The sequence below is a fragment of the Schistocerca cancellata genome, chromosome 3 (assembly GCF_023864275.1).
Source record: "Schistocerca cancellata isolate TAMUIC-IGC-003103 chromosome 3, iqSchCanc2.1, whole genome shotgun sequence".
Lineage (NCBI taxonomy): Eukaryota > Metazoa > Arthropoda > Insecta > Orthoptera > Acrididae > Schistocerca > Schistocerca cancellata.
Window position 1 is genome coordinate 401,326,631 of NC_064628.1, and position 27,117 is coordinate 401,353,747.

Consider the following 27,117-nt stretch of genomic DNA (forward strand, 5'->3'; position numbering starts at 1 on the left):
GAGTAGACTATGCTTCCGTAATCCAATTTTGAGCGCACTAAGGCGCGATAGAGGCGGAGAAGGACCACTCGGTCCGCTCCCCAGGAGGTACCATTCAGGACACGGAGGGTGTTAAGTGATCGCAGACAGCGAGCCGAAAGATAGGAGACGTGGGAGGACCAGCACAGTTTTCTGTCAAACATAAGACCCAAGAATTTAGCGACGTCTGAAAACGGAAGGTTGACAGGACCTAGATGTAAGGAGGGCGGAAGAAACTCCTTACGTCGCCAAAAATTGACACAAACGGTCTTACTGGGTGAGAAACGGAAGCCGGTTTCGATGCTCCACGAGTGGAGGCGATCGAGACATCCTTGAAGACGTCGTTCAAGAAGGCTGGTCCGTTGAGAGCTGTAGTAGATCGCAAAATCGTCCACAAAGAGGGAGCCCGAGACATCAGGAAGGAGACAATCCATAATTGGATTTATGGCGATGGCAAACAGTACAACACTCAGCACGGATCCCTGGGGTACCCCGTTTTCTTGGGAGAAAGTACGGGAGAGAGTAGTGTTCACCCGCACCCTAAAAGTGCGCTCTGCCATAAATTCGTGAAGAAAAAGGGGCAGCCGGCCTCGAAAGCCCCAAGAGAACAGTGTGCGGAGGATGCCTGTCCTCCAACAGGTATCGTATGCTCTCTCCAGATCGAAAAATATTGCTACCGTTTGGCGTTTCCGGAGAAAATTGTTCATGATATAAGTGGAGAGAGCAACAAGATGGTCAACTGCAGAACGATGCTTCCGGAATCCGCATTGGGCTGGTGTTAAAAGACTGCGGGATTCCAGCCACCAAGCTAAACGGTAATTCACCATACGCTCCAAAACCTTACAGACACTACTCGTGAGAGAAATGGGGCGATAGCTAGAGGGGAGATGTTTGTCCTTTCCAGGTTTCGGAACAGGAACGACAATAGCTTCCCGCCACCGTTTGGGAAAGGTACTGTCGGTCCAAATTCGATTATAAAGGCGAAGGAGGTAACGCAGACTAGGGGTTGATAAATGCAGCAACATTTGGACATGGATACCATCCGGTCCCGGGGTGGAGGAGCGATAAGATGAGAGGGCATGTTGGAGTTCCCGCATGGAGAAAACAGTATTGTAGCTTTTGTGATTTTGAGAGGAGAAAGCAAGAGGTCGCACTTCCGCTGCACGTTTCTTCGGGAGAAACGCTGGCGGGTAATTTGAAGAGCTCGAAATCTCAGCAAAGTGCTGACCCAACGAGTTAGAAATTGCGACGGGGTCCACTAAGGTATCATGCGCGACAGTGAGCCCAGAGACCGGGGAGAAACTAGGCGCGTCTGAGAACCGTCGAAGCCGACTCCAAACTTCCGAGGAGGGAGTGAAGGTGTTAAATGAGCTAATAAAGTATTTCCAGCTTGCCTTCTTGCTATCGCGGATGACGCGACGGCATCGCGCACGGAGCTGCTTATAGCGGATACAGTTGGCCAAAGTAGGATGGTGACGGAAAATGCGAAGAGCACGGCGCCGCTCACGTATTGCATCACGGCATGCCTCGTTCCACCAAGGAACTGGGGGGCGCCGGGGCAATTCGGAGGTGCGTGGTATTGAACATTCCGCAGCTGTAAGGATAACGTCAGTAATATGTGTGACCTCATCGTCGACGCTGGGAAAGCGACGGTCATCGAATGTCGCGAGAGACGAAAAAAGTGTCCAATCGGCTTGGGCAAACTTCCAGCGTCGCAGGCGCATATATGGCAGTTGAGGCTGCAGTCTGAGGACACATGGAAAGTGGTCACTCGAGTGTGTATCATCAAGGGCGAACCATTCGAAGCGCCGAGCTAGCGGAACAGTACCGACCGCAAGGTCCAAATGAGATAAGGTTGTCGTGGAGGCAGACAAAAATGTGGGGACCCCAGTGTTGAGGCAAACTAGATCCGCTTGGTGGAAGACGTCTAGCAATATGGAGCCACGTGGACAAGGATGTGGAGATCCCCAAAGCGGGTGGTGGGCATTGAAGTCCCCAACCTGCAAATAGGGGTGTGGAAGCTGACCAAGAAGATGAAGGAGATCAGCTCGTGCCATTGGTGTGGACGATGGGATGTATACAGTACAAAGAGAGAGCGTATATCCGGAAAGGGAAAGACGGACGGCGACAGCTTGGAAGGAAGTGTTTAAGGGGATTAGGTGATAATGGAGAGTATCATGGAGAAGAATCATGAGTCCTCCATGGGCTGGAGAGCCTTCAACAGAGGGGAGATCATATCGGACCGACTGAAAATGAGGGAGAACAAAGCGGTCATGGGGACGCAGCTTCGTTTCCTGAAGACAGAAGATGACCGGCGAGTAGGATCTTATGAGGATCGACAATTCATCCCTATTGGCTCGAATGCCGCGGATATTCCAGTGGATAATGGACATGGGGTGAACAGAAAATGGAGGACTGTGACCAAAGTTGCTGTCAACTCAAAGACTGCTCGGAGCTAGCGACCGACAGCATGGAATGGCAGTCAGCCGAAGGCAGAAGATCCTGATCCATAGGTTGGTCAGGAGCAGCTCCTGCCACCAGCGATCGGCCGGTTGACCGGCCACCAGCAGTGCGCCTCGGCGACACAGAAGATGGCCGAGGGCGATTTCCGCCAGGTGGTGCTGTAGAGGGGGCACGCCTTGGTGGAGAAGGGAGAGGAACTGGGTTTCTTTGTAGCCTTCTTGGAAGAATGTGGTTTAGATGAAGAAGGAACCGATGGTTGTGAAGTTGCGGTACGTAAAAACTCTTCACGAGTATGCTCTTTTTTCGAAGACTTGGCGTCCAACTTTTGGGCTCGAGATGTAGCAGAACCCGACGAAGGGTGAGCCATAGAGTGGGCAGGCGAAAGTGGTGAGGTTGATCGAGCGATCTTTGCGCTGGCCGATCTGACGACCGTGGTACTAAAGGTGAGGTCGCAAGTCTGCGTGGCCGCCTCCTTTGTTGGCCGAGGAGAAGCAAGGACAGCGCTGTATTTTCCTGTCTGAGGCACGGTGGGCTTGCGACTGGCGAATAATTTTCGAGCAGCAAAGGTCGACACCTTTTCCTTCACCCTTATTTCCTGGATGAGCTTCTCGTCCTTAAAAACGGGGCAATCTCGAGAGGAAGCAGCGTGGTCATCCATGCAGTTGATGCAGCGAGGGGATGGAGGTGGACAAGCACCCTCATGGGCATCCTTGCCACACGTTACACATTTGGCTGGATTGGAACAGTACTGGCTGGTGTGATTGAACCGCTGACATCGATAGCAACGCGTAGGGTTTGGGACGTAAGGGCGAACGGAAATTATCTCATAGCCTGCCTTGATTTTCGATGGGAGTTGAACTGTGTCAAATGTCAAGAAGACAGTGCGGGTTGGAATGATGTTCGTGTCAACCCGTTTCATTACTCTATGAACTGCCGTTACGCCCTGGTCAGACAGATAGTGCTGAATTTCTTCGTCAGACAATCCATCGAGGGAGCGTGTATAAATGACTCCACGCGAGGAATTTAAGGTATGGTGCGGTTCCACCCGGACAGGGAAGGTGTGGAGCAGAGAAGTACGCAGCAATTTTTGTGCCTGGAGGGCACTGTGTGTTTCTAACAACAGGGTGCCATTCCGTAATCTGGAACAAGACTTTACAGGACCTGCTATTGCGTCGACACCTTTCTGAATAATGAAAGGGTTGACCGTGGAGAAGTCGTGACCTTCATCAGACCGAGAAACAACAAGGAACTGTGGCAACGATGGAAGAATCGTCTGTGGCTGAGACTCAGTATACTTACGTTTGTGAGCAGACTTAGTGGATGGTGAGGAAACCATTGCGGAAGAATCCCCCATGATTACCGGAGTCTCCGATGGCGCGCTCCTCCCTTGTGGGGGCCCTCACTGAGGGCACTCCCGCCTTAGGTGATTGTTCACACCTCAGGTCACACCTCCCGACAAACGGACGGAGGGACCAATCGGCATTTTCGGAAGGTATCAGCTCGGGTAATCACCCCTCCCTGGGCCTGGCCGTTACCAGGGGGTACGTACGTGTCCTACCTGTCTACCCGGGGCGGGGAATTACGCGTTACCCCGTCACCGGCTACGCACGAAGGGCGTGGGTCGGCCTTCAGACACGCACAGGGAGGAAGAAAGAGAAAGGCAAAGGAAGGAAGAGAGGTCTCAAACGCCGCAGCGGAGAAAAGGGAAAGAGAAGAGGTAAGGAAAAGAGAAGGACAAAGGAAGGAAGAAGACAGAGAAGGACAAAGGAAGGAAGAAGACATAAAAGCAAGGAAGGCAAAGAATGCAGTACATTTACGAGCGTCCGTCTCCGGACGTAGGCACAAACCATACTCCCAGATGGGGAGAAAGGGAAGGAAAGAGCCAGAGGTGAGGGGAGGAGGGGCGAAGATAGGGATGGGGAAGGATGCGGAATGGGAAGGTATGCAGCCCGGAAAGGAAGGAAGGCCACATTAGCTCGGGGTCCCGTGCTCGCTACGCACGTATCCACAAAAGAGTTGTGGACCCCCTGGGGGGGGGTCTGTGTGGTGGAAACCACCTAGCCACATCTGGGTATTTAGAGTAAGCATCCACGAAAATTAGCGACAGAGTCCAGAAAGGGGTTCACAAAGTCCAAATGAATGTATTCCCAGGGGTCAAGGGGTGAAAGAATGAGCTGGCGCAATTCGATGCCGGGAGTGAGTGGAACATCTGTGCACCACAGCTTCCACAACTTCATTCAGCTTCAGCCAGCAGGTGTGTATCTGTGACATTCCCAAGTGCCTGCAATGGAGGATTTCTAAAACTTGAGGTTGCTGGCAGTCAGGATAATGACACAGTGAGCACCTGCCAGTGTGCGGCAGGAGAAAATTGATGACGACTGACTGACAGTGGGAAATGCGAGCCCAGGCTCACAGCTCAGGATTGGAGTTCTTCAAAAAATATGTGGGCCATCCACTGAACACACCATAAGATAAAAGTTGCAGCACATGTCTGCAGTGATTTGAGCAGCTGTAATGGGAAACCTGTCCAAAGTGTGCTGTCATTTCACATCTATGTGGAGACAGGAAATTTCCTGCTGGTCAAAGCCCCATGCAGACTTTTGTATTGGGATCCAGATGGACCATCTCACCTCGAATTAAAAAGTGAAGTCTCATCAGCAAATCATTCCTTGTAAACTGGTCACCTACAAGCGATATGACCAACAACGGTTGCTTGTGATCTTGATGAAATTCGGGTTGTGATGTGACCACATGGAATCATTGTGAATAATAATTTGAAAGTAACATAGAAATCTCTCAAAAGTGAGAGGGAAGCCAGTATTTTCAGTAAAAAAAAAAAGTCTCCAGGGAAGCCTAAGAAAGGAAGAGCAATTGTTGGAGAGTATCATGGGAGACGTGAAAGGCAGTGAAATGCCGTTTCAGCCATGGTAAATAAGTGTCTGAATTGTCTTTGGGAACATTAGGCAGAAATGCATGTGGGCGGCTTTCCACCTGGGCAGTGTCACCATTTGTACTGGGTTGGTACCTTGAATCTGCAGTCGATCCTTCAAAAGCTGAATGTCCTGATGATGCAACTCAGTTCGCTGCTGCTGTAGCTGTTGTAACAACTGTTGCTGCAAGAGAAGCTGTTGCTACTGCTGTTCCATGAGCTGCATGAGCTTTGTGTCCATAGGACACGGTGAAATTCTTACCTTGCTGCCAATTATTTTAACAGAGCTTCGACAGAGGGTTATAAACCGCTAAAAATGTGCCGAGACTGCACCAACCGGCCAAGGATCACAAGCAGCAGATTGTCGCGTGTGGACAGAAAGACAGTCAATGACAGGAGGATGGAGAAAGAAATCAGAGATCAAACAAACAATGAGTAAATAGAACAATACAAAAGAGCAGCAAATTCACAACTGAAGTGAGCTTTATAGGGCTGTGGTGAATATTAATTGGGTGGTGAGATGCGTGTGGCCTTGAGGCGCGTCGAAGCCAGCTCTGCAGATGGTGACACTAGTGCCTGTAGTTTTAACAATCTTACCTAATGGCCAAGATCAAGTTCCCAGTCTTTCAGCAGGCTCTGACAGTCAGTGGGCTGGGATACCTGACATATCCCTTAGAGAAAGAATTTTATAACAGCCAGATGTCACTAAACCATCTGAATTGTTTACCTTTGTTATAGTTAGCCTATTTCCTATTACAGCACAAATTAATAAATATGCCTTGTTGATTATTGACCAACACACACACACACACACACACACACACACACACACACACCTATGGCCCCAAAATGTGCCAGCTAAACTAGGAGTGGCAATGCTATTTTTCGGGTGGTGGACAGGCTGTGGTGGGAGTTAGTGTCGGGTAGGGTAGGTAGAGGGAGAGGAAGGCAGAAGGCAGGAAGAGGGACTGAGGATGGATGGCTAGCATCTCAAAGGAAAGTGACTGGTTTGCCTGCTAGGAATGCGGGAGGAATTGTAGCACCCACTGGGAAGCAGCACACGCTGAAGGTGAAGTGACGTGAACTGGGAGTGGATAACCAGATGGATGAAGGGGAACTGTTCAGTGGAGGGTGCAGGGACAGTGAGTTACCTGAGTCTGAGGCCAGAACAATTAGAGGAGCAGGAGATGTGCTGTAAGGATAACTCCCATATCCAAAGTTCAGAGAAGCTGGTGGTGGAGGGAAGGATCCAGGTGGCTCGGGCTGTAAAGCAGTCACTGAAACTGAGCATGTTGTGCTCAGGTGCACGTTTCATCGCTCTTTGATCTCAACAATAGTTTGGCGGTGGGCATTAAGCCTGGTCGACAGCTGGTTGGGAGTCATACGACATAGAAAGATATATAGTGTCTGCAGCAGAGCTGAAATATGACGAGGCTGCTTTCACAGTGGCTCAGCCTCTGATGTGGTAGGATGGCCTGTGACAGGACTGGAGTGGGAGGTGCTGTGTGGGTGGACAGGGCAGGTCTTGCACCTTGGTCTACCACAGGGATATGATTCCTGTCGCAAGAGATTGGGAGCAGGAGTGGCATAAGGGTGGACTAGGATCTTGTGTAGCTGGGTGGGTCACAGAACACCTCTTTAGAGGGGGTAGGAAGGATTTTGGATAGACTGTCACTCAAAATGGTAGAATAAGAGATAATCAAAGACCCAGTGAACAATACGGGTCAGTTGCTCCAGTCCAGATGATATTGTGTGATGAGGGGCATGCTCCTTTGTAGCTGATTCTTGGTGGTGGTGGGAGGGTTGAGGTGTGAGAGAATGTAGCATGGGAAACCTGTTTGTGGGCAAGGTTTGGGGGTATTGCCTGCATGTGAAGGCCTTTGTGAGGTCTTCAGCATACAGGGCAATGGAATTTTCATCACTGCAGATATGTTGTCTATGGGTGGCTAGGCTGTATGGCAGGAAGCTTTTGGTGTGGAAGGGAAGACAGCTTTTCGAGTGGAGGTACTGTTGGTGGTTAGTAGGTTTAATGAAGACAGAGGTGTGGATGGAGCCACAGAGAGGTAGAGATCAACGACCTGGAAGGTAGCACGTTGCTCCACAACCTCTACACCTTTTCTCCCACCTGTTTCACCAGGTCCTCCTCTACCCAATGCACCATTTTCCTGGACTTGACCTCCACCTCTCTGATAGCTCCATTCATACAACTGTCCACATTAAACCCACTAACCTCCAACAGTACCTGCCTTTCAACAGCTGCCATCCCTTTCACACCAAAAAATCTCTTTCCAGGGCTTCAGTTATCTCTCATTCTGCCCTGAAATGAGAGATATCCCACCCAAGACCCTTCCCACCCCTCCTAAATTGTTGTTCTAATAGCCACAAAAACCTACACAACAATTTAGATCATCCGCATTCCACTCCTACTCCCAAGCCCTTGCAACACATGTTATATTTCTGTGGGAGAGCAAGGTGCACGACATGCCAAATCAACCCACCCAGCACCTCCTACTCCAGTTCTGTCACAGCCTTATTCTATCCCATCAGAGGCCAGGCCACTGTGAAAGCAGCCATACCATACATCAACTCTGCTGCAAACACTGCACAGCTTTTCATGTTGGTATGACTACCCACCAGATGGCCACCTGGATGAATGTCCACCATCAAATTATTGTGAGAAATAAGGTAGACCACCCAGCAGCACAACATGCTCACTTTCAATGGCTGCTTCACAACCCAAGCCATCTGGATCCTTCCCTCCACCACCAGCTTCCCTGAATTACGCAGATGGAAGTTAGCCTTACAACACAATCTCTGCTTCCAGGATCGTCTTGGCCCCTATCTCAGATAATCCACTGTCCTCACATCCTCCACCCAACAGTTTCACCTTCCTCCACCCTGTCACCCTCTCCCAATTCAGCCCCACATCACCTTCAGTTAGTGCTGGTTCCCACAGGCGACTACAACTGTGCCAGCCAGCCCATATACCCGCCCTCTCTCCCTCATTCTTTCCTAGCAGGCAAATCAGTCACCTCTCTCCGAGATGGTAGCCACCCTCCACCACTTCCTCTCCCCTCCTTGTGCCCCATCTGACACTATCCCCACCACAACCAGTCTGCCTGCTGAAAAATAGCATTGGCACTCTTAGTCTAGCCAGCACCATGTAAGCAGATAGGTGTGTGTGTGTGTGTGTGTGTGTGTGTGTGTGTGTGTGTGTGCGCGCGCGCGCGCGCGCGCGCTCGCTCGCTCGCTCGCAGGCACGCACGCACGCACGCCTGTTTTACTCTAGTCCGTCAAAGGCGAACTCCAAAAGTTATCAAATTTTCTTGTACCTATCGACAACTCAATGCTTCTGCTTTTTGGTGAGTGGTCTCCTTTAATCCAGAAGTACTTACATAGTAATACCATTAGTTGTGTTATGTAGCATAGGGAAAAAATATTCCACTGAAAGGCAGCAAAGCAGGCTCAGACATGGTAATTGGATGTCTCTATAGGCCCCTTGGCTCAGCAACTGTTGTGGCTGAGCACCTGAAGGATAATTTGGAAAATATTTCGAGTAGATTTCCCCACCATGTTATAGTTCTGGGTGGAGATTTTAATTTGCCGGATATAGACTGGGAGACTCAAACGTTCGTAACGGGTGGCAAGGGCAAAGAATCCAGTGAAATTTTTTAAAGTGCTTTATCTGAAAACTGCCTTGAGCAGTTAAACAGAGAACCGACTCGTGGAGATAACATATTAGACCTTCTGGTGACAAACAGACCCGAACTATTTGAAACAGTTAACGCAGAACAGGGAATCAGCGATCATAAAGCGGTTACTGCATCGATGATTTCAGCTGTAAATAGAAATATTAAAAAAGGTAGGAAGATATTTCTGTTTAGGAAAAGTGACAAAAAGCAGATTTCAGAGTACCTGACGGCTCAACACAAAAGTTTTGTCTCAAGTACAGATAATGTTGAGGATCAGTGGACAAAGTTCAAAACCATTGTACAATATGTGTTAGATGAGTATGTGCCAAGCAAGATCGTAAGAGATGGAAAAGAGCCACTGTGGTACAACAACTGAGTTAGAAAACTGCTGCAAAGGGAACTTCACACAAACATAAACATAGCCAAAGCCTTGCAGACAAACAAAAATTATGCAAGGCGAAATGTAGTGTGGGGAGGGCTATGCGAGAAGAGTTCAATGAATTCGAAAGTAAAGTTCTATGTACTGACTTGGCAGAAAATCCTAAGAAATTTTGGTCTTATGTCAAAGTGGTAGGTGGATCAAAACAAAATGTCCAGACACTCTGTGACCAAAATGGTACTGAAACAGAGGATAACAGACTAAAGGCCGAAATACTAAATGTTGCACAAATGACAAGATGGTAGATATCGAAATAAATGACAGAGGGATAGAGAAACAATTAAAATCGCTCAAAAGAAGAAAGGCCGCTGGACCTGATGTGATACCAGTTCGATTTTACACAGAGTATGCGAAGGAACTTGCCCCCCTTCTTGCAGTGGTGTACCGTAGGTCTCTAGAAGAGTGTAGCGTTCCAAAGGATTGGAAAAAGGCACAGGTCATCCCCATTTTCTAGAAGGGACATCGAACAGATGTGCAGAACTATAGACCTATATCTCTAACGTCGATCAGTTGTAGAATTTTGGATCACTTATTATGTTCGAGTATAATGACTTTTCTGGAGACTAGAAATCTACTCTGTAGGAATCAGCAGGGGTTTCGAAATGACGATCGTATGAAACCCAGCTCGCGCTATTCGTCCACGAGACTCAGAGGGCCATAGACACAGGTTCCCAGGTAGATGCCGTGTTTCTTGACTTCCGCAAGGCATTCGATACAGTTCCCCACAGTCGTTTAATGAACAAAGTAAGAGCATATGGACTATCAGACCAATTGTGTGATTGGATTGAAGAGTTACTAGATAACAGAACGCAGCATGTCATTCTCAATGGAGAGAAGTCTTCCAAAGTAAGAGTGATTTCAGGTGTGCCGCACGGTTGTGTCTTAGACCGCTGCTATTCACAATATACATAAATGACCTTGTGGATGACATCGGAAGTTCACTGAGCCTTTTTGCGGATGATGCTGTGGCATATCGAGAGGTTTTAACAATGGAAAATTGTACTGAAATGTAGGAGGATCTGCAGTGAATTGACGCATGGTGCAGGGAATGGCAATTGAATCTCAATGTAGACAAGTCTAATGTGCTGTGAATACATAGAAAGAAAGATCTCTTATCATTTAGCTACAATATAGCAGGTCAGCAACTGGAAGCAGTTAATTCCATAAATTATCTGGGAGTACGCATGAGGAGTGATTTAAAATGGAATGATCATATAAAGTTGATCGTCGGTAAAGCAGATGCCAGACTGAGATTCATTGGAAGAATCCTAAGGAAATGCAATCCGAAAACAAAGGAAGTAGGTTACAGTACACTTGTTTGCCCACTGCTTGAATACTGCTCAGCAGTGTGGGATCCATACCAGATAGGGTTGATAGAAGAGATAGAGAAGATCCAACGGAGAGCAGCGCACTTCGTTACAGGATCATTTAGTAATCGCAAAAGCATTACGGAGATGATAGATAAACTCCAGTGGAAGACTCTGCAGGAGAGACACTCAGTAGCTTGGTACGGGCTTTTGTTGAAGCTTCGAGAACATACCTTCACTGAGAAGTCAAGCAATATATTGCTACCTCCTACGCATATCTCGCGAAGAGACCATGAGGATAAAATCAAAGAGATTAGAGCCCACACAGAGGCATACTGAGAATCCTTCTTTCCACAAACAATACGAGACTGGAATAGAAGGGAGAACCGATAGAGGTACTCAAGGAACCCTCCGCCACACGCCATCAGGTGGCTTGCAGAGTATGGATGTAGATGTAGAAAGCCAAAAAATTAAGGACACGGTATAATTACTCAAGTATATGAAAACACTGAATATAAGATGAACATCCCCCCTCCTATTTGTTAAGAGGATCCTTGAGAAAATTTTACTTTTAACATATTCTGACTAATCAGAATTACAAACTGTTTTACTGATCTATGTACCTGCTTAAAAAAGTTAACATTATACCAATTCCTAACTTAAGACAATTTACTGGTTGTCTACATTTTGATAGAACAAGGAGAAATAATATCAACAATAAGATTGGTTCACTTTAATTTTTATCGTAATTTCACTTTTTCCTTACTTTCTAAGCCAGTTGTCTGTAGTATCACTATCATCAATCATAATCATTGTCGCCGCCGCAGCCACCACCAATATCATCACCACCACCGCCACTGGTATCATTGCCTGGGATGATAGTTTAATCTAACCAATTAGAAGTACGAAAAAAGATAATGCATGAGGATCATTCCAAAAGAACAAAACACTTTTTCCTACAAAAATTTTTATTTGATATAGTTAAATGAAACTGTGTTTTACACACAATTTGATACCCAAGCTACTAGGTCTACAACTTTTCTTCCACATTCTTTTCTGGAATTCGGGGCTTTATTGTACAAACTTACAAAAGAATTATGATTCATAGTATTGCCCATCACTGGGCACTACATTCTCCCATCTTTTGGATAGCATACGAATCCCATGGCGGAAGAACTGGGCATCTTTTGCGTTTGTTTTTAGCAAACAGAACACAGCATGTTGTTCTCAATGGAGAGACATCTACAGACGTTAAAGTAACCTCTGGCGTGCCACAGGGGAGTGTTATGGGACCATTGCTTTTCACAATATATATAAATGACCTAGTAGATAGTGTCGGAAGTTCCATGCGGCTTTTCGCGGATGATGCTGTAGTATACAGAGAAGTTGCAGCATTAGAAAATTGTAGCGAAATGCAGGAAGATCTGCAGCGGATAGGCACTTGGTGCAGGGAGTGGCAACTGACCCTTAACATAGACAAATGTAATGTATTGCGAATACATAGAAAGAAGGATCCTTTATTGTATGATTATATGATAGCGGAACAAACACTGGTAGCAGTTACTTCTGTAAAATATCTGGGAGTATGCGTGCGGAACGATTTGAAGTGGAATGATCATATAAAATTAATTGTTGGTAAGGCGGGTACCAGGTTGAGATTCATTGGGAGAGTCCTTAGAAAATGTAGTCCATCAACAAAGGAGGTGGCTTACAAAACACTCGTTCGACCTATACTTGAGTATTGCTCATCAGTGTGGGATCCGTACCAGATCGGGTTGACGGAGGAGATAGAGAAGATCCAAAGAAGAGCCGCGCGTTTCGTCACAGGGTTATTTGGTAACCGTGATAGCGTTACGGAGATGTTTAACAAACTCAAGTGGCAGACCCTGCAAGAGAGGCGCTCTGCATCGCGGTGTAGCTTGCTCGCCAGGTTTCGAGAGGGTGCGTTTCTGGATGAGGTATCGAATATATTGCTTCCCCCTACTTATACCTCCCGAGGAGATCACGAATGTAAAATTGGAGAGATTAGAGCCCGCACAGAGGCTTTCAGACAGTCGTTCTTCCCGCGAACCATACGCGACTGGAACAGGAAAGGGAGATAATGACAGTGGCACGTAAAGTGCCCTCTGCCACACACCGTTGGGTGGCTTGCGGAGTATAAATGTAGATGTAGATGTAGATGTAGATGATCCATGAAACAATTCAATTTTTCTCTTGTTCATATGATCGGTAGTGTTGGTCAGCCACACTGTATGCCACTGATCGAAAAAGGTGGTAGTTAGAGTGTGCAACGTATGGAGAATACAGCAGGAGTGATAGGACTTCTCATTTCAATGTTTCCATGTATATTTTGATGGGTTTTGCGACATGGGGTTGAGCAGTGACCTGCTGCAAAATTACCTTTACGTGTCTCTCGCTGTACTGTGACCATTTGTGTTTCAGTGCTGGGCTCGAATGCATCAGTTGCTTTCGATAACGATGTCCTGTGACTGTCTTCGTCTGTTTCAGTAGCTACGAAAAAGTGGTGTCTTCCACTGCCACGCCGGACTTCAACATAAAAATCACCGTTCTTAAGGCGTTGAAAACATTCTCTGTACATTCTTCCACTAACAGTTACCTCACCATTTGTCTTACCCAACATTTTAAGAGCTACAGCCGCAGATTTCTTCATGTTAAAGCAGAAAATTAAAACTTCCTACAAATGGCGAGAAATGGGTACGTAAGTTGATGTACTTAATCGAGAATAACCTTATGATGCAATCACAAATCAACTAATATTTTTATGGCATTATGTTTACAGATGCCTAAGCTTATTGTATTACGTCTATGACTAACCACCCAAACCCCACTTGCCGCTACTGCCGTCTATTGCAAAACGGCGGAAGCAAAGTTGAAGACCTAATATTTTTCTACCTAGTCACCATTCAAGTTTAGGTACTTGTCATACCATTTTACCAGCTTTTCTATGACTTCTGCATATTCTATTGTCACCAGGTTGTTGAACTACCGATTAACGGCTTCTTTAAGTTCATCATCACTTCCAGAGTGTTGTCCACTCAAGAAATCTTTCAATTTGGAGAAGTGATAATCACTTGTAGCTAAGTCCAGACTGTATGGTGGATGCTAAAACATTTCCTACTGAAACTGATGAAGCAAGTCCTATGTCACTCCCACTACCTGCGGACATGCATTATCGTGAAGGAGCATGACTCCACCGGCTAGCATTCCATGCCACTTGTTTTTAATGGGGTGGCGAAATTGTTGAAGTAGCTGATAGCAGGCCACTGCACTTATGGTGTCACCTCCATGTAGTCAATCAGCGTGACACTCTTACGATTCCAAAACACTGTAACCATAACCTATCTGATGCCATCAATTTGTTTTGCTTTTTATTTTCAGTTTAGTTGGGTATTATGAATAATGCCATTTCACTGACTGATGCTTTTTTTCTAGTGTGAAATGTGATAGCCAAATCTCATCACCAGTGACAATGTGATTCAAAAATTCAAACATTCTTTACTTTCTGAATGACCCTCCCATTTTTACACATGAGCTGGAATGAAATTTATAATCTTGCTTGTCATAAATATTCACCTGTTTCTTCCAAATATGTTGCGACTCCAATGATTGTGGTTGGACCTAAGAGCACAGCTGTCTTTTCCGAATGAATAACGGATTTCGCATCTACATTGATGTGAGAATATGACAACATTGCTTTGTCCTTTGCCTCCAAATATGTTGTATGCCCACAATGTAGATGCATTTGTGAACACTTCTTCATTGTGAATTGGTCTGACATTCCATGTGACTATGTGTTATGTGTATATTACCTACATTTAAATTGGCTGTTGCCTAACCAAGCACTGCTAGTTCAGCTTTAATAGGTCTGGCTTGAAAATGGGCTTCGTAGTTCGATACTAGTGTCTGGAGGGTTATGTGCCTAGTAAGTGGATAAAGGATGGGAAAGACCCACCATGATTTAATAACGAAATTCAACAGATGCTGGGGAAGCAGAAGCTGTTGCACTCTCAGTTCAACAGCAAATGCACAAATTATGACAAGTGAAGGTTAGCAGAGATCTGCAGGTCAGTGGAAAGATCTATTCGTGAAGCATACAATAACTACCACTGTCACACCCTATCAGAAGATCTGGCAGAGAACCCAAGAAAATTCTTGTCTTGCGTAAAATCGCTAAGCAGGTCTAAGGCTTCAATTCATCCCCTTGTCGATCAGTCTGGTGTGGCAGTTAAAGACAGAAAAGTGAAAGCCAAAGTTTTAAATTTCAAGTTCAAGAAATCATTCACACAGAAGAATTGTACAAACATACCATCATTTGACCATCAGATAGACTTATATATGGATAACATAGTAAGGTGCATATCTAGCATAGAGAAGCAACTGAAAGATTTGAAAGCAAGTAATTCACTAGATCTGGATGGAATCCCACTTCGATTTTACAAAGAGTACTCTATGGCAATGGCCCACTACTTAGCTTGCATTTATTGTGAATCTCTCGCCCAGCACAAAGTCCCAAGCAACTGGAAAAAAGCTCAAACGACTCCAATATATAAGAAGGGTAAAAGAACGGACCCGCAAAATTACAGACCAATATCCCTAACTGCTTTTGCTGCAGAATCCTCGAACATATTCTCAGTTTGAATATAATAAACTTTCTTGAGACTGAGACGCTTATATCCACAAACCAGGGTGGTTTTAGAAAGCATTGCTCGTGCAAAACTCAGCTTGTCATTTTCTCACGATACACTACAAACTATGGATGAAGGGCAACAGGCAGATTCCATATGTCTAGATTTCCGGAAAGCGTTTGATATGGTGGCCCACTGCAAGCTGTTAAAAAAAGATATGAGCATACAGTATAAGTTCATAGATATGTGAGTGGCTCAAAGACTTTTTAAGTAACAGACCCCAGTATGCTGTCCTTGATGGCAAGTGTTGGTCAGAGACAAGGATATTGTATGGAGTGCCCCAGGGAAGTGTGATAGGACCGCTGTTGTTCTCTACACACATAAATGATATGGCGGACATGGTGAGCAGCTATCTGTGGTTGTTTGTGTGGTGTCATCGCCAGACACCACACTTGCTAGGTGGTAGCTTTAAATCGGCTGCGGTCCATTAGTACATGTCGGACCCGCGTGTCGCCACTGTCAGTAATTGCAGACCGAGCGCCGCCACACAGCAGGTCTAGAGAGACGTACTAGGACTCGTCCCAGTTGTACGGACGACTTTGCTAGCGACTACACTGACGAAGCCTCTCTCTCATTTGCCGAGAGATAGTTAGAATAGCCTTCAGCTAAGTCCATGGCTACGACCTAGCAAGGCGCCATTAACCATTTCTAGAGAGAGTCTCACTTGTATCATCAAGAATGCTGTATACAAATGATGGATTAAAGTTAAGTATTCCAGGAGCTACGTACTTTTCTTTATAGCATTCATTACGTATCCTGTTTCAGACCTAAAGCAAGCCTGCGTGAATTAAGCGCGTGCCCTTTCGGCTTCTTCGCCTTGTGCCTAGACTGTCTTGTCTAGACACAACAGTTTGCTGATGATGCTGTGGTGTACAGTAAGATGTATAAGTTGAATGACTGTAGGAAGGTACACAATGATTCAGACAAAATTTCCAGTTTGTGTGATGAATGGCAGCTAGCCCTAGATGTGGAAAAATGTAAGTTAATGCACAAGATGAAATCTCTAATGTTCCAATACAGTATTTCTTGTGTCCTGTTTGATGCAGCCCAGTCATTTAAATACCTGGGCATAACGTTGCAAAGCAATATGAGAGGGAACGAGCACATAAGAACAGTGGTAGGGAAGGTGAATGGTCAAATTTTGTTTATTGGGAGAATTTTTGGAAAGAGTGGTTCCTTGTACAGGAGACCACATATAGGGCACTGGTGCAACCTATTCTTGAGAACTGCTCAAGTGTTTGGGATCCGTATCAGGTCAGACTGAAGGAAGACATCGAAGCAATTCAGAGGTGGACTGCTAAATTTGTTATTGATGTAGATGTAGCACCAGCAGAATTAAACACAACCATGAACAAATTACAATACAGAATTTATGCTACACACTTGCTCTTAAACCAAACTCCTATCTGTTTCAGTGATGTCTTTCATCAAATGAATGTTGGCACTGCCTTCACATCACTTCCTTCAAACAATGTCAGCACCTGACACACTCAGAACCACCTACAATAGTACAGGAGACAATAGGAGAGTATGCCCTTGTTATTTAACCACATCTGCTGACCAGCTCTGCGTCATCAGTTAGTCCTTGCTTTACAAATTCCACAACACCGAAAAATAACTAAGAACCTTCAATCCCATGTGGCATATCCTATCACCGACAAGAAGACAGCAGGAGAAGTGTGTACAGTAGCAGCTACAGTTACTGTTACATACCAGAGAGGTCTGCAGAGTAGCCGTGAATGGCAGTGGCATCTGCTACCTGCCAACCGGGTATGGATGGCGTGGACGACACTGTTGGGGCGACAGGGCCAGCTGTGTACACGCAGTTGCTCAGGTCACTGCCCCCGCTCCCATTGCTGCCACACTCTGGGCTATACGGGACTGCTGCCTGTAATGTATATACACAGGAACACTGCTTATGGGTAAATTTCCATTGGGCAGCCACTGATGACAGAGATAATACAGTAACAGCATGGAAACATATCCACAAAATCCAGCAGCTCTAAAAAAATTCTGAAAATTTATAATTATACTTATATATAACAATATGTAATATAAGACATGTGACCAGTGTCAGCAACAAAAGAGAGAGAGAGAGAGAGAGAGAGAGAGAGAGAGAGAGACTCAGGATAAATATTTAGTCTGTTCCCCACCTCTTTTTACATTACTCATTGGGTTTCTGTCCTAAAGATGGACATAAAATTTCTAACTCATCTGTCACTCTCTCTTTATATAATCTAGAAAACTCACTAAAAGAAGTGTCCATCTGTAGCAGCTAAACATATTTATTATGGTGGGTTAAAAAGCTGTCAATAGCTATTCGTTCTCAGAAATCACCGAAAAGAAATTAAAGCTATTCTTAACCCCAAGGCTGGCTTGAACACTGCAGAACAAGATTTACCTATTCAATTACAGATGAGTCTACAGTTTAACATACACTCTGAAACATAGTGTAACTCATCATTTTTCACACAACAAGCATGCCAGAGGTGATGAGTGAAAGACAAAAATCCCAGAACTGAGTGGCAATCAAACCATGGATCTTTGGAACTGCAGTCTGGCACTTATGCATCGAGCCACACAGAATTCTACTATCTACCTCTGAATGTCAGCCACACACTAACTTCTCTGAAACCTGGCCTCAAGTACATATACCTATTTCATACCAAACATTCACTTCCCACTCCACTTATTAAATTGACAGCTTTGGCTCACTATGAATTCTTGCTGCATCCTTTGTAGTCTTTTCATTGTTACATCTTGGTATCATCAAATCTAACCTTCCTTATCTTATCCAGATAAAAGCCCCTCCAGTCAGTACAACTAGAAGGCCAGTCACCTACAGAAGTCTTACCCCACCTAACAATCATCTCTGTGAACAGTGCTTTTTCCACTGTTGTTGTGAACTGATGCACACACTCAGTTGAAGGACAACACAACTTGTACCTGGCTCCATTCACGATCCCACTGACGTATGTCGAATTCCCCTCCCTTGTGGTACATCGCTCGTCTCATCTCCATTTATAAACTTGAGCACTTTGGATGTCCAACAGTGGCTGGCACTGCAGAGATGACAAATCCTTGCAAAATAGTGCATTCACTTCACATGTAGAGCCTATTAACTTAAATCACAGCTACCAAGCATTTCAATCTCAGAGTATACCCAATTCCCATTCTGCTTTGACCCACAGTGTAGACTGTGCCTACCTTTCTATTAGTTTCCTATTTCGTATTACCTCAGTAAACTCTGGCATTTCTTATGTAGGTGAATGGCTGATAACTCCATGGTTCCTCCACAGTCAGCTTTGAGTACGTCTTTACACGAGTGATTACATACACAAATCTGCAGTTCAAAGGTGCATAACCACAATATAGAGTGACTGGTGACACCTGTATATGCTAAATCTTCTAAAATTAGCTGTCATTCTTTCCATGTCTCAAATTTTACAGCTAGAATATAGCACTTTCCTATATGCTGGCCTGTCTCTTCAATTGCTCTATTCACAATAAAAATGGTTCAAGTGGCTCTGAGCACTATGGGACTTAACTTCTGAGGCCATCAGTCCCCTAGAACTCAGAACTACTTAAACCTAACTAACCTATGGACATCACACACATCCATGGCCGAGGCAGGATTCGAACCTGCGACCGTAGCGGTCGCGTGGTTCCAGACTGTAGCGCCTAGAACCGCTCGGCCACTCCGGCCGGCCTATTCACAATAAAGCACAGATCATCTACAGTACCTACACCTCAACATCTTTCTTACAATATTGAACTTTTCAGACATTATTTTTGCTGCAACGTACAATTTCTGCCCCTCCCTCAAAATACAATCTCAATGAGTGCTTTACAGAGCATTGTACTACCAACGAATCCTGTAGTACTGTGATGTCCTTCAGAGATCTGTTAATCAATCAAAGCAGATCTTTGAACATTTTCCTCAATAACACCTAAAACATTTTTCTCCAATCTGTTACTGTCAGATAATAGAGAGAGAGAGATGGCACCATAACAAATGGGCCAATGAAGACAGGCTATCACAGGTTCCCAGCAGTAGATGATGCTAAAGTTGCAGGCGACAGAGGAATACATCACACTGTGAGGTCCGGTAAATACACAGACAGGGCCTGCTTATGATCACTGCCACCAAGACAGTCATGTTGGCCTTCCCCAGAGGCTACGGGTCTGGTTACGTATTTTGCAGACATGAGATATCAACGTCATTTATTTAGATTTATTTAGTGTTACTGAGGGAGCAGTATCTTCCCCCCACTCTGCTTTCTTTTAGATTTATTTGTATTAAATTTATCTGGCATTATGCAGTGCATTACGCAGTGTAGTGACGGTTAATACAGTAAACGTGTTAAGTGTCTACTGTTTGCTTGACAGGTTCCAAATCCTCGAAGTTTCTCCTTCTTGATGAGAGCTATGGACCATGATGGATGGAAGGGTGGATGAATGAATGAATGAATGAATGAACAACTATTGAACTTATTCTTGAAGATGGCTCAGAGCCATTTGTGGAAACAGGAAAATTCGGGCCAAAACATTACACAGATGATTCCTATGCACATTATGACAACTATTCTAGCCAAATGATCTTCCATCGAGACCTTTCCAAGATGGCATACCTGGATACTCGGCACAGTCACAAAGATACAGAGATCCAGTACATTGGAGATCTAGGTGTCTTTCACTGTAATCCCCTCCCCCCTTTCCCAGTGCCCTTTTTACCTCCTTCCTTGTGGACATTAATAACACAAACCACAAAATGTTTCTTATATTTCTTTGTTGCTCAGGTATTCATTCTTAACTGAAATATTAGTTACTAGTTGGTCAGGATTTGTAAGACCGTCATTAACTAATCAAGTAACTTGAGAAGGGCAACAATAAAACTATGATGAGATGCATGACCAGTTATTTAAAGTCTTATGAAGCCTAACTGAGTAGTAAATAAGATTTTAATCAAGTAAGGACATGGGGTATAAATGTACTGAAAATTGTGGGCAAGAAATGTAACATTAGAAAAGTTTCATGATTTGCACAAACAGACAGAACCCAATCCTGTAAAATATATGCAAGTGACCACCTCCATGTCAATGCCTAGCTAGTCTATACCTGAATACACTCTTGTTCATCATCTACATCTACATGGATACTCTGCAAATCACATTCAAGTGCCTGGCAGAGCGTTCATCAAACCACCTTCACAATTCTCTATTATTCCAATCTTGTATAGCACACAGAAATAATGAACACCTATATCTTTCCATACGACCTCTAATTTCCTTATTTTATCATGGTGATTGTTTCTCCCTATGTAGGTCAGTGTCGACAAAATATTTTTGCATTCGGAGTAGAAAATTGGTGACTGGAAATTCATGAGAAGATTCCGTCACAACGAAAAACGCCTTTCTTTTAATGACTTCCAGCCCAAATCCTGTATTATTTCTGCAACACTCTCTCCCATATTTCGTGATAATACAAAACGTGCTGCCCTTCTTTGAACTTTTTCGATGTACTCTGTCAGTCCTATCTGGTAAGGATCCCACACCAGGCAGCAATATTCTAAAAGGGGATGGACAAGCGTAGTGTAGGCAGTCTCCTTGGTAGGTCTGTTACATTTTCAAAGTGTCCTGCCAATAAAACACAGTCTTTGGTTAGCCTTCCCCACAACATTTTCTATGTGTTCCTTCCAATTTAAGTTGTTCGTAATTGTAATAACTAGGTATTTAGTTGAATTTATGGTTTTTAGATTAGACTGATTTATCATGTAACCGAAGTTTAACGAGTTCCTTTTAGCACTCATGTGGATGATGTCACACTTTTCGTTATTTAGGGTCAACTGCCACTTTTCGTACCATTCAGATATCTTTTCTAAATCGTTTTGAGTTTGTTTTGATCTTCTGATGACTTAATTAGTTGATAAATGACAGCGTCATTTGCAAACAACCAAAGACGGCTGCTCAGGTTGTCTCCAAAATCGTTTAGATAGATAAGGAACAGCAAAGGGCCTATAACACTACCTTGGGAAACGTCAGAAATCACTTCTGTTTTACTTGACGACTTTCCATCAGTTACTACGAACTGTGACCTCTCTGACAGGAAATCACAAATCCAGTCACGTAACTAACAAGGGAATGGTCAGACTTGTCATGCTGAAACATGTATTGATTTTTTTAGCACTGTTATTTAACTGTGCAAAAGGTCCGTTTGCAAAATTGTTTCTGCTGACATGAACTGGAAGTCCCTAAAAAAAAATCACGAACATGGCTGTGTTTCCTGCTTGGCGCTTGCAGTGTCGGCTGGCCACCCCTGGAAATGGCGAGTCGCAAGCGTTGTGCGCATGGTCGGGAAGAGCGGCCGTCTTACCGCGCCGTTCACTAAAGAGGAATATCGCTGCAAGGTTTTGGTGGAAAGGGGGAATGAATATTCGTTTCTGTGGCATGCACGTCCTTTTAATTTCTGGTACGTATTTCGAAACATACCGTCTTGAAACCGGTTAGAGATATGAAAGATGTTCTGTACATGTTCATCTATACTCCGCAAGTCACTTTACGGTGAACATTCAATCTCCCCTCACAGGTGATGGCGAACCCTGTAAATGTTTTGCTGCTTGCCATAGAGATATACCACAGACGCCAAATGAAGCAATCAACAGAAAACACGTGTGAAGACTATGTGTTGTGCGACATGGTTGTTAAACTTCTAGACGAGCATGTAAATGGCGCAGACATGTGGCAAGAAACAACTGGAACACTCGATATTGCAGACTGTGACTCTACAGACGGCGAAGACACCGACGAAAGTTGCACTCGTGAAGACTCTTCGAGTGATAGTGCCGCGTACCATCATCAATTATCTCCGAAAGTAACACCAGCAACAACAATTATCTTATCAGACAAAGAAAAAGCGGTGACGTAATGGTTGAACGAAAGTGGTAAGAAACGCCTACGTGTCAGTACTGTTCAAAATAAGTATCGCTTTGTCCGTTCTGAACGTGAATTGTATAGATGGAAAAAGCAAGTCGCTCGACGACGTAATAGTCGACTGGAAATTGCGACGGAGGTAACTGCGCGACTTTTTGAGTTATTTACCGATGCCAGACAACAGTCATTTGGTGTGAGCAATACAACTTTGAGTGACTGGGCGTTAGAGATTGCCAACGCGATAGACGCTAAAGAATTTACGGCTTCTCAAAGTTGGATTAGTCGCTTCAAAAGATCACATAAAATTGTGGCACGAAAAATAACAAAATTTGTATCGAGAAACAGGTCGGAAAATGAAGTGACACAAATCGAAATGATATAAGCTTTTCTTACGAATGCAAAAAATACGATCGCTAGTTTTAGTGAATCATACGTGTACAATGCAGATCAGTCAGGTTTTCAAAAAGAAATGCATGCGAAAAGAACACTGTCATTCAAATGGGAAAAACATTTTAAGGCGATTGCACAGTCCACGACTGCACTCACCCATTCATACACTATAATGCCCATAATTAGTCTGGATGGTTCATTGCTGCCTAAAATTTATGTGCGTCCTCAAGAACCAACTGGACGTTTTGGACCACGTGTCAAAAGAACAATGTTCTACGCAAACAGTCTTGTAGTAGACGCATCGAAGTCTGGAAAAATGGCAAACGAAAATGTTACACTTTCCATACGTCATGCTTTTTTTTCCGTTGCATCGAAGTCTGGAAAAATGGAAATGAAAACGTTACACTTTTCATGCTTCATGCTTTTTTTTCCGTTCTGCGGGAACAAATCTCTTCTCCTAGATTCATGGTCAGGTCATAAACGGTCTGATTCATTAAAAGCTGTATTTCGAGCCCACCCTGACACAGAAGTAGAGATGCTTCAGATCCCACCCGGCACGACCAACGTAATTCAACCTGTAGACAGAGAATTTTTCCGCCAGTGGAAGGCATTTTACAGAAAACTAACAGAGAAAATTATTGTGTGCTGATCACTGCAATTTCCTGTCTATCACCGTGACAATATTCTCAAGCTGCAATCACTAGTACATTATCAATTTTCCTCCCCACGATTTCAGAATTTGATTAAATATGCGTGGCACTCCTCGAAATATGCCTGATTCATTCCTAACACCAGCCCAGTTTTGTCTACGGACATCCAACAACGTCTGTGATTCGCAGGGCTGTCATATGTCGCCTTTACTTGTATGTTCTTGGTGCACAAAAAACCTATGTTTTGAACAATGTATCAATGTTTCGCATTTTTGCGGTAATTACAAGAAATAAAATTTGGACATGTTCTAAACCGTATATTATTTGTGTCTATTTCATAGCTATTTGGAAAGAATGTCGTAGATAACATATCAGCCATATTTGTCAACGAATGTTTAATTATCATACGATCGCTTTCACTGGGGGAATCAGCTCTCTCAACGCTGTGGCAAGAGAGCGGCGCGTAGCTAACGCCACCTTGTCCCTAGATGGCATTGGTATAACGTAGCGAGAGAGGTCAGGGTTGTACAAGAGGCAGTTATAAGCGTGGAAACCATGCGACAATAATGTCTTACTTCATAAAATTGTTTACAGACTTCCAGGTCATGTCAGCAGCTAAAATTCTGCATACAGACTTCTTGCAATGTTAACTCACAGTGGTAAAAAAAGCAACACAGGTTTCGACATGACAAGTCTGACCATTCCCTTGTAAGACAATATTCCATAAGCACGCAATTTCACTACAAGCCACTTGTATGGTACAGTGTCAAAAGCCTTCCGGAAATCCAGAAATGTGGAATCAATCTGAAATACCTTGTCAATAGCACTCAATAATTCATGTGAATAAAGAGCTAGTTGTGTTTCACAGGAACGATGTTTTCTAAACCCATGTTGACTGTGTGTCAATAGACAGTTTTCTTCGAGGTAAGTCATAATGTTCGAACACAATATATGTTCTAAAATCCTGCTGCATATTGACGTTAACGATATGGGCCTGTAATTTAGTGGATTACTCCTACTACCTTTCTTGAATATTGGTGTGACCTGTGCAACTTTCCAGACTTTGGGAACGGATCTTTCGTCGAGCAAATGGTTGTATATGATTGTTAAGTATGGAGCTAATGCATCAGCATACTCCGAAAGGAACCTAGTTCAGGGTGTATACGTGGACAAGGAAAAAAAATTCCCGGATTTCCCGGTTAAAAATACACTTTCTCCCGGGTGGAAACATAGTTTTTCCCTGTTAATTGACAGTATATTTTCTCTCGAAACTGTGTAACTTACCAATCCTTTGAATGGTTATGGTTTTATACATGGGCGTAGAACTTCCCAGCGCTTTAGGAAACAAAACACCTTTTGGAAAGATGTTTGATGTGCAGTAACACGTACGTTGCATATTTTCATATTACGAAAGTATAAATTCGAATTCCACCAAACACCGCATGTTACTTCCCGAAGCATTGAAATTGAGATTGCGATGCATATTTGTAAGCCAGTCATAGCTCATGTCACGTGATCTCGCCAGCCAATGACAGTGGATATTCAGAGCTTCGGACACGTGGTGTAGTCACAGCCAATAGCAACATCACTGTTAAGTAGTGCGAACATACGAACAGGAAAAGTTAATGGTTTAAATTAATATACGAGGGCTATCCACAAAGTACATTACGTTTTTGTTTGTGTCCGTTATGGGTGGGGCTAGCGCGGCCATCTTGGTGTCATGGCATTCCGCCGCTCAGTCGGCATCCTGCTGTGCTAGTGAGAGGTTCGTGCTGTACTCCGCTGAGTTACTGTGACAGTTTGAAATGTCAGCGTTAATTGAAAATGCCGCGAAGTGTGAAGTGCATGCTGTAATAAGGTTTCTGACTGCAAAAAATCTGTACACCGATAGAAATCTGTCGGCAGCTTTGTGAAGTGTATGGGGACAACATAATCACTGAAGATGGAGTGCGTCAATGGGTCATAAAATTTAAAAATGGCTGAACTAACGTTCACGACGAAGAGCGAAGTGGAAGACCCAGAATAGTGACTGCCGAACTTGTCGAAAAAGTCGATGCCGCGGTCCGTGAAAACCGTAATTTCACAATAATGGAACTCTCTATGAGTTTTCCACAAATTTCACGAAGTTTGTTGCACGAAATCATTACTGAAAAGCTTGGTTACCACAAGTTTTGTGCAAGATGGATACCAAAAATCTTGACAGAGATTCACAAAAATCAGTGAATGGCTGCAGCGTTAAGGTTTTTCTACACCTACGAGAAAGATGGCGACTCATTACTCGATCGCATCATTACTGGTGATGAAACATGGGTTAAGCATGTGAACTGCGAGACAAAATTGCAGTCAATTCAGTGGGGGCACACAAATTCCCTCCAAAAACCCAAGAAATGCATGCAGACAATGTCGGCAAGGAAGGTGATGGCGACTGTCTTTTGGGACAGAAAAGGCGTGATTTTTGTGGATTTCCTGGAAAGAGGCACTACAATAAACTCTCAAAGGTATTGCCAAACTCTGCACAACCTTAGAAGAGCAATACAAAACAAGCGCAGGGGAAAGGTGGGCTCAAAGATCTTGCTGACTCATGACAACACCCGGGCCCACACGGCAAATGCCACTCGTGAAGTTCTCGAATCTTTTAAGTGGGAGTTGTTTCCTCATCCGCCGTACAGTCCCGACCTCGCACCGAGCGACTTCCACTTATTCCCAGCAATGAAGAAGTGGTTGGCTATGCAGCGTTTTGATGATGACACAAAGCTTCAAGAAGAGGTGACCACGTGGTTGAAGGCACAGGCGGCCGAATTTTACCACGAAGGGATTTCCAAGCTCGTCCATCGCTATGATAAGTGCCTTAATTTAAATGGCAACTATGTAGAAAAGTAGTATTTAAGTATGGCTTTCATCTGTATATAATAAAAAAATTTCCAATACTTTATTTATTTTTAATTCCAAAACGTAATGTACTTTGTGGATAGCCCTCGTATATAATGTTACTACAAGAAAAACAAAGCTTTAACATATAACATTGGTCTCTAAGGCCAATTTGCTGCAAGCTTTCACATATAATGTTGGTCTTTTATGCACGTATTACATTTTAAGATATATCACACAAATGTGCCAGTAAATTTTTTTAATAACTACATAAAAGTGTAATCTTCTTGGCTATAAATTCTTCTAAGTGGCTCATCATCAAAGAGCTGATTTTTAAATGAGTCCCAGATTCCCAGTGAAGTAGGCATCGACCTGATATTAAGCTTTTCAATGTGGTTTCGGGATGCAAATTTCCTTGGGTACCAGTACTTTGTTATCTCATGTCTGGCTCTTTGTTATTGCATAATAAAAACGTGCTAGAAGATGAAAACGTACACTTGAAATGCACCGAACAGTTGAAACTAGCCAATAGTTTGAAATTAAACCCTTTATTTAAAATATATTGACTGCCTCAGCGGAAAAGATTAATAAAAGAAAATTTCTTCAGCAAACCGATAAAAATAACTCCATTGTTCTGCATGGCAATTAATGCTTGACTGTCAGAAAGGTGGAAATAAAATAAAATCTGAAACTAATAACGTATTTTAGCCTCCTGTAATTATGTGA

The 27,117-nt window shown here is 44.0% G+C and overlaps 1 protein-coding gene across 1 annotated transcript in view; it reads right to left on the reverse strand.

Annotated features, from left to right (window-relative positions):
- The window catches only part of LOC126175145 (forkhead box protein J3-like), a 71,565-nt gene that overhangs the window by 17,066 nt on the left and 27,382 nt on the right, over nucleotides 1–27,117 (reverse strand). Inside the window, exon 5 of the mRNA XM_049921705.1 lies at nucleotides 17,268–17,442. Within this exon, the coding sequence (XP_049777662.1) occupies nucleotides 17,268–17,442 (175 nt within the window). The remainder of the gene's footprint in view (nucleotides 1–17,267; nucleotides 17,443–27,117) is intronic.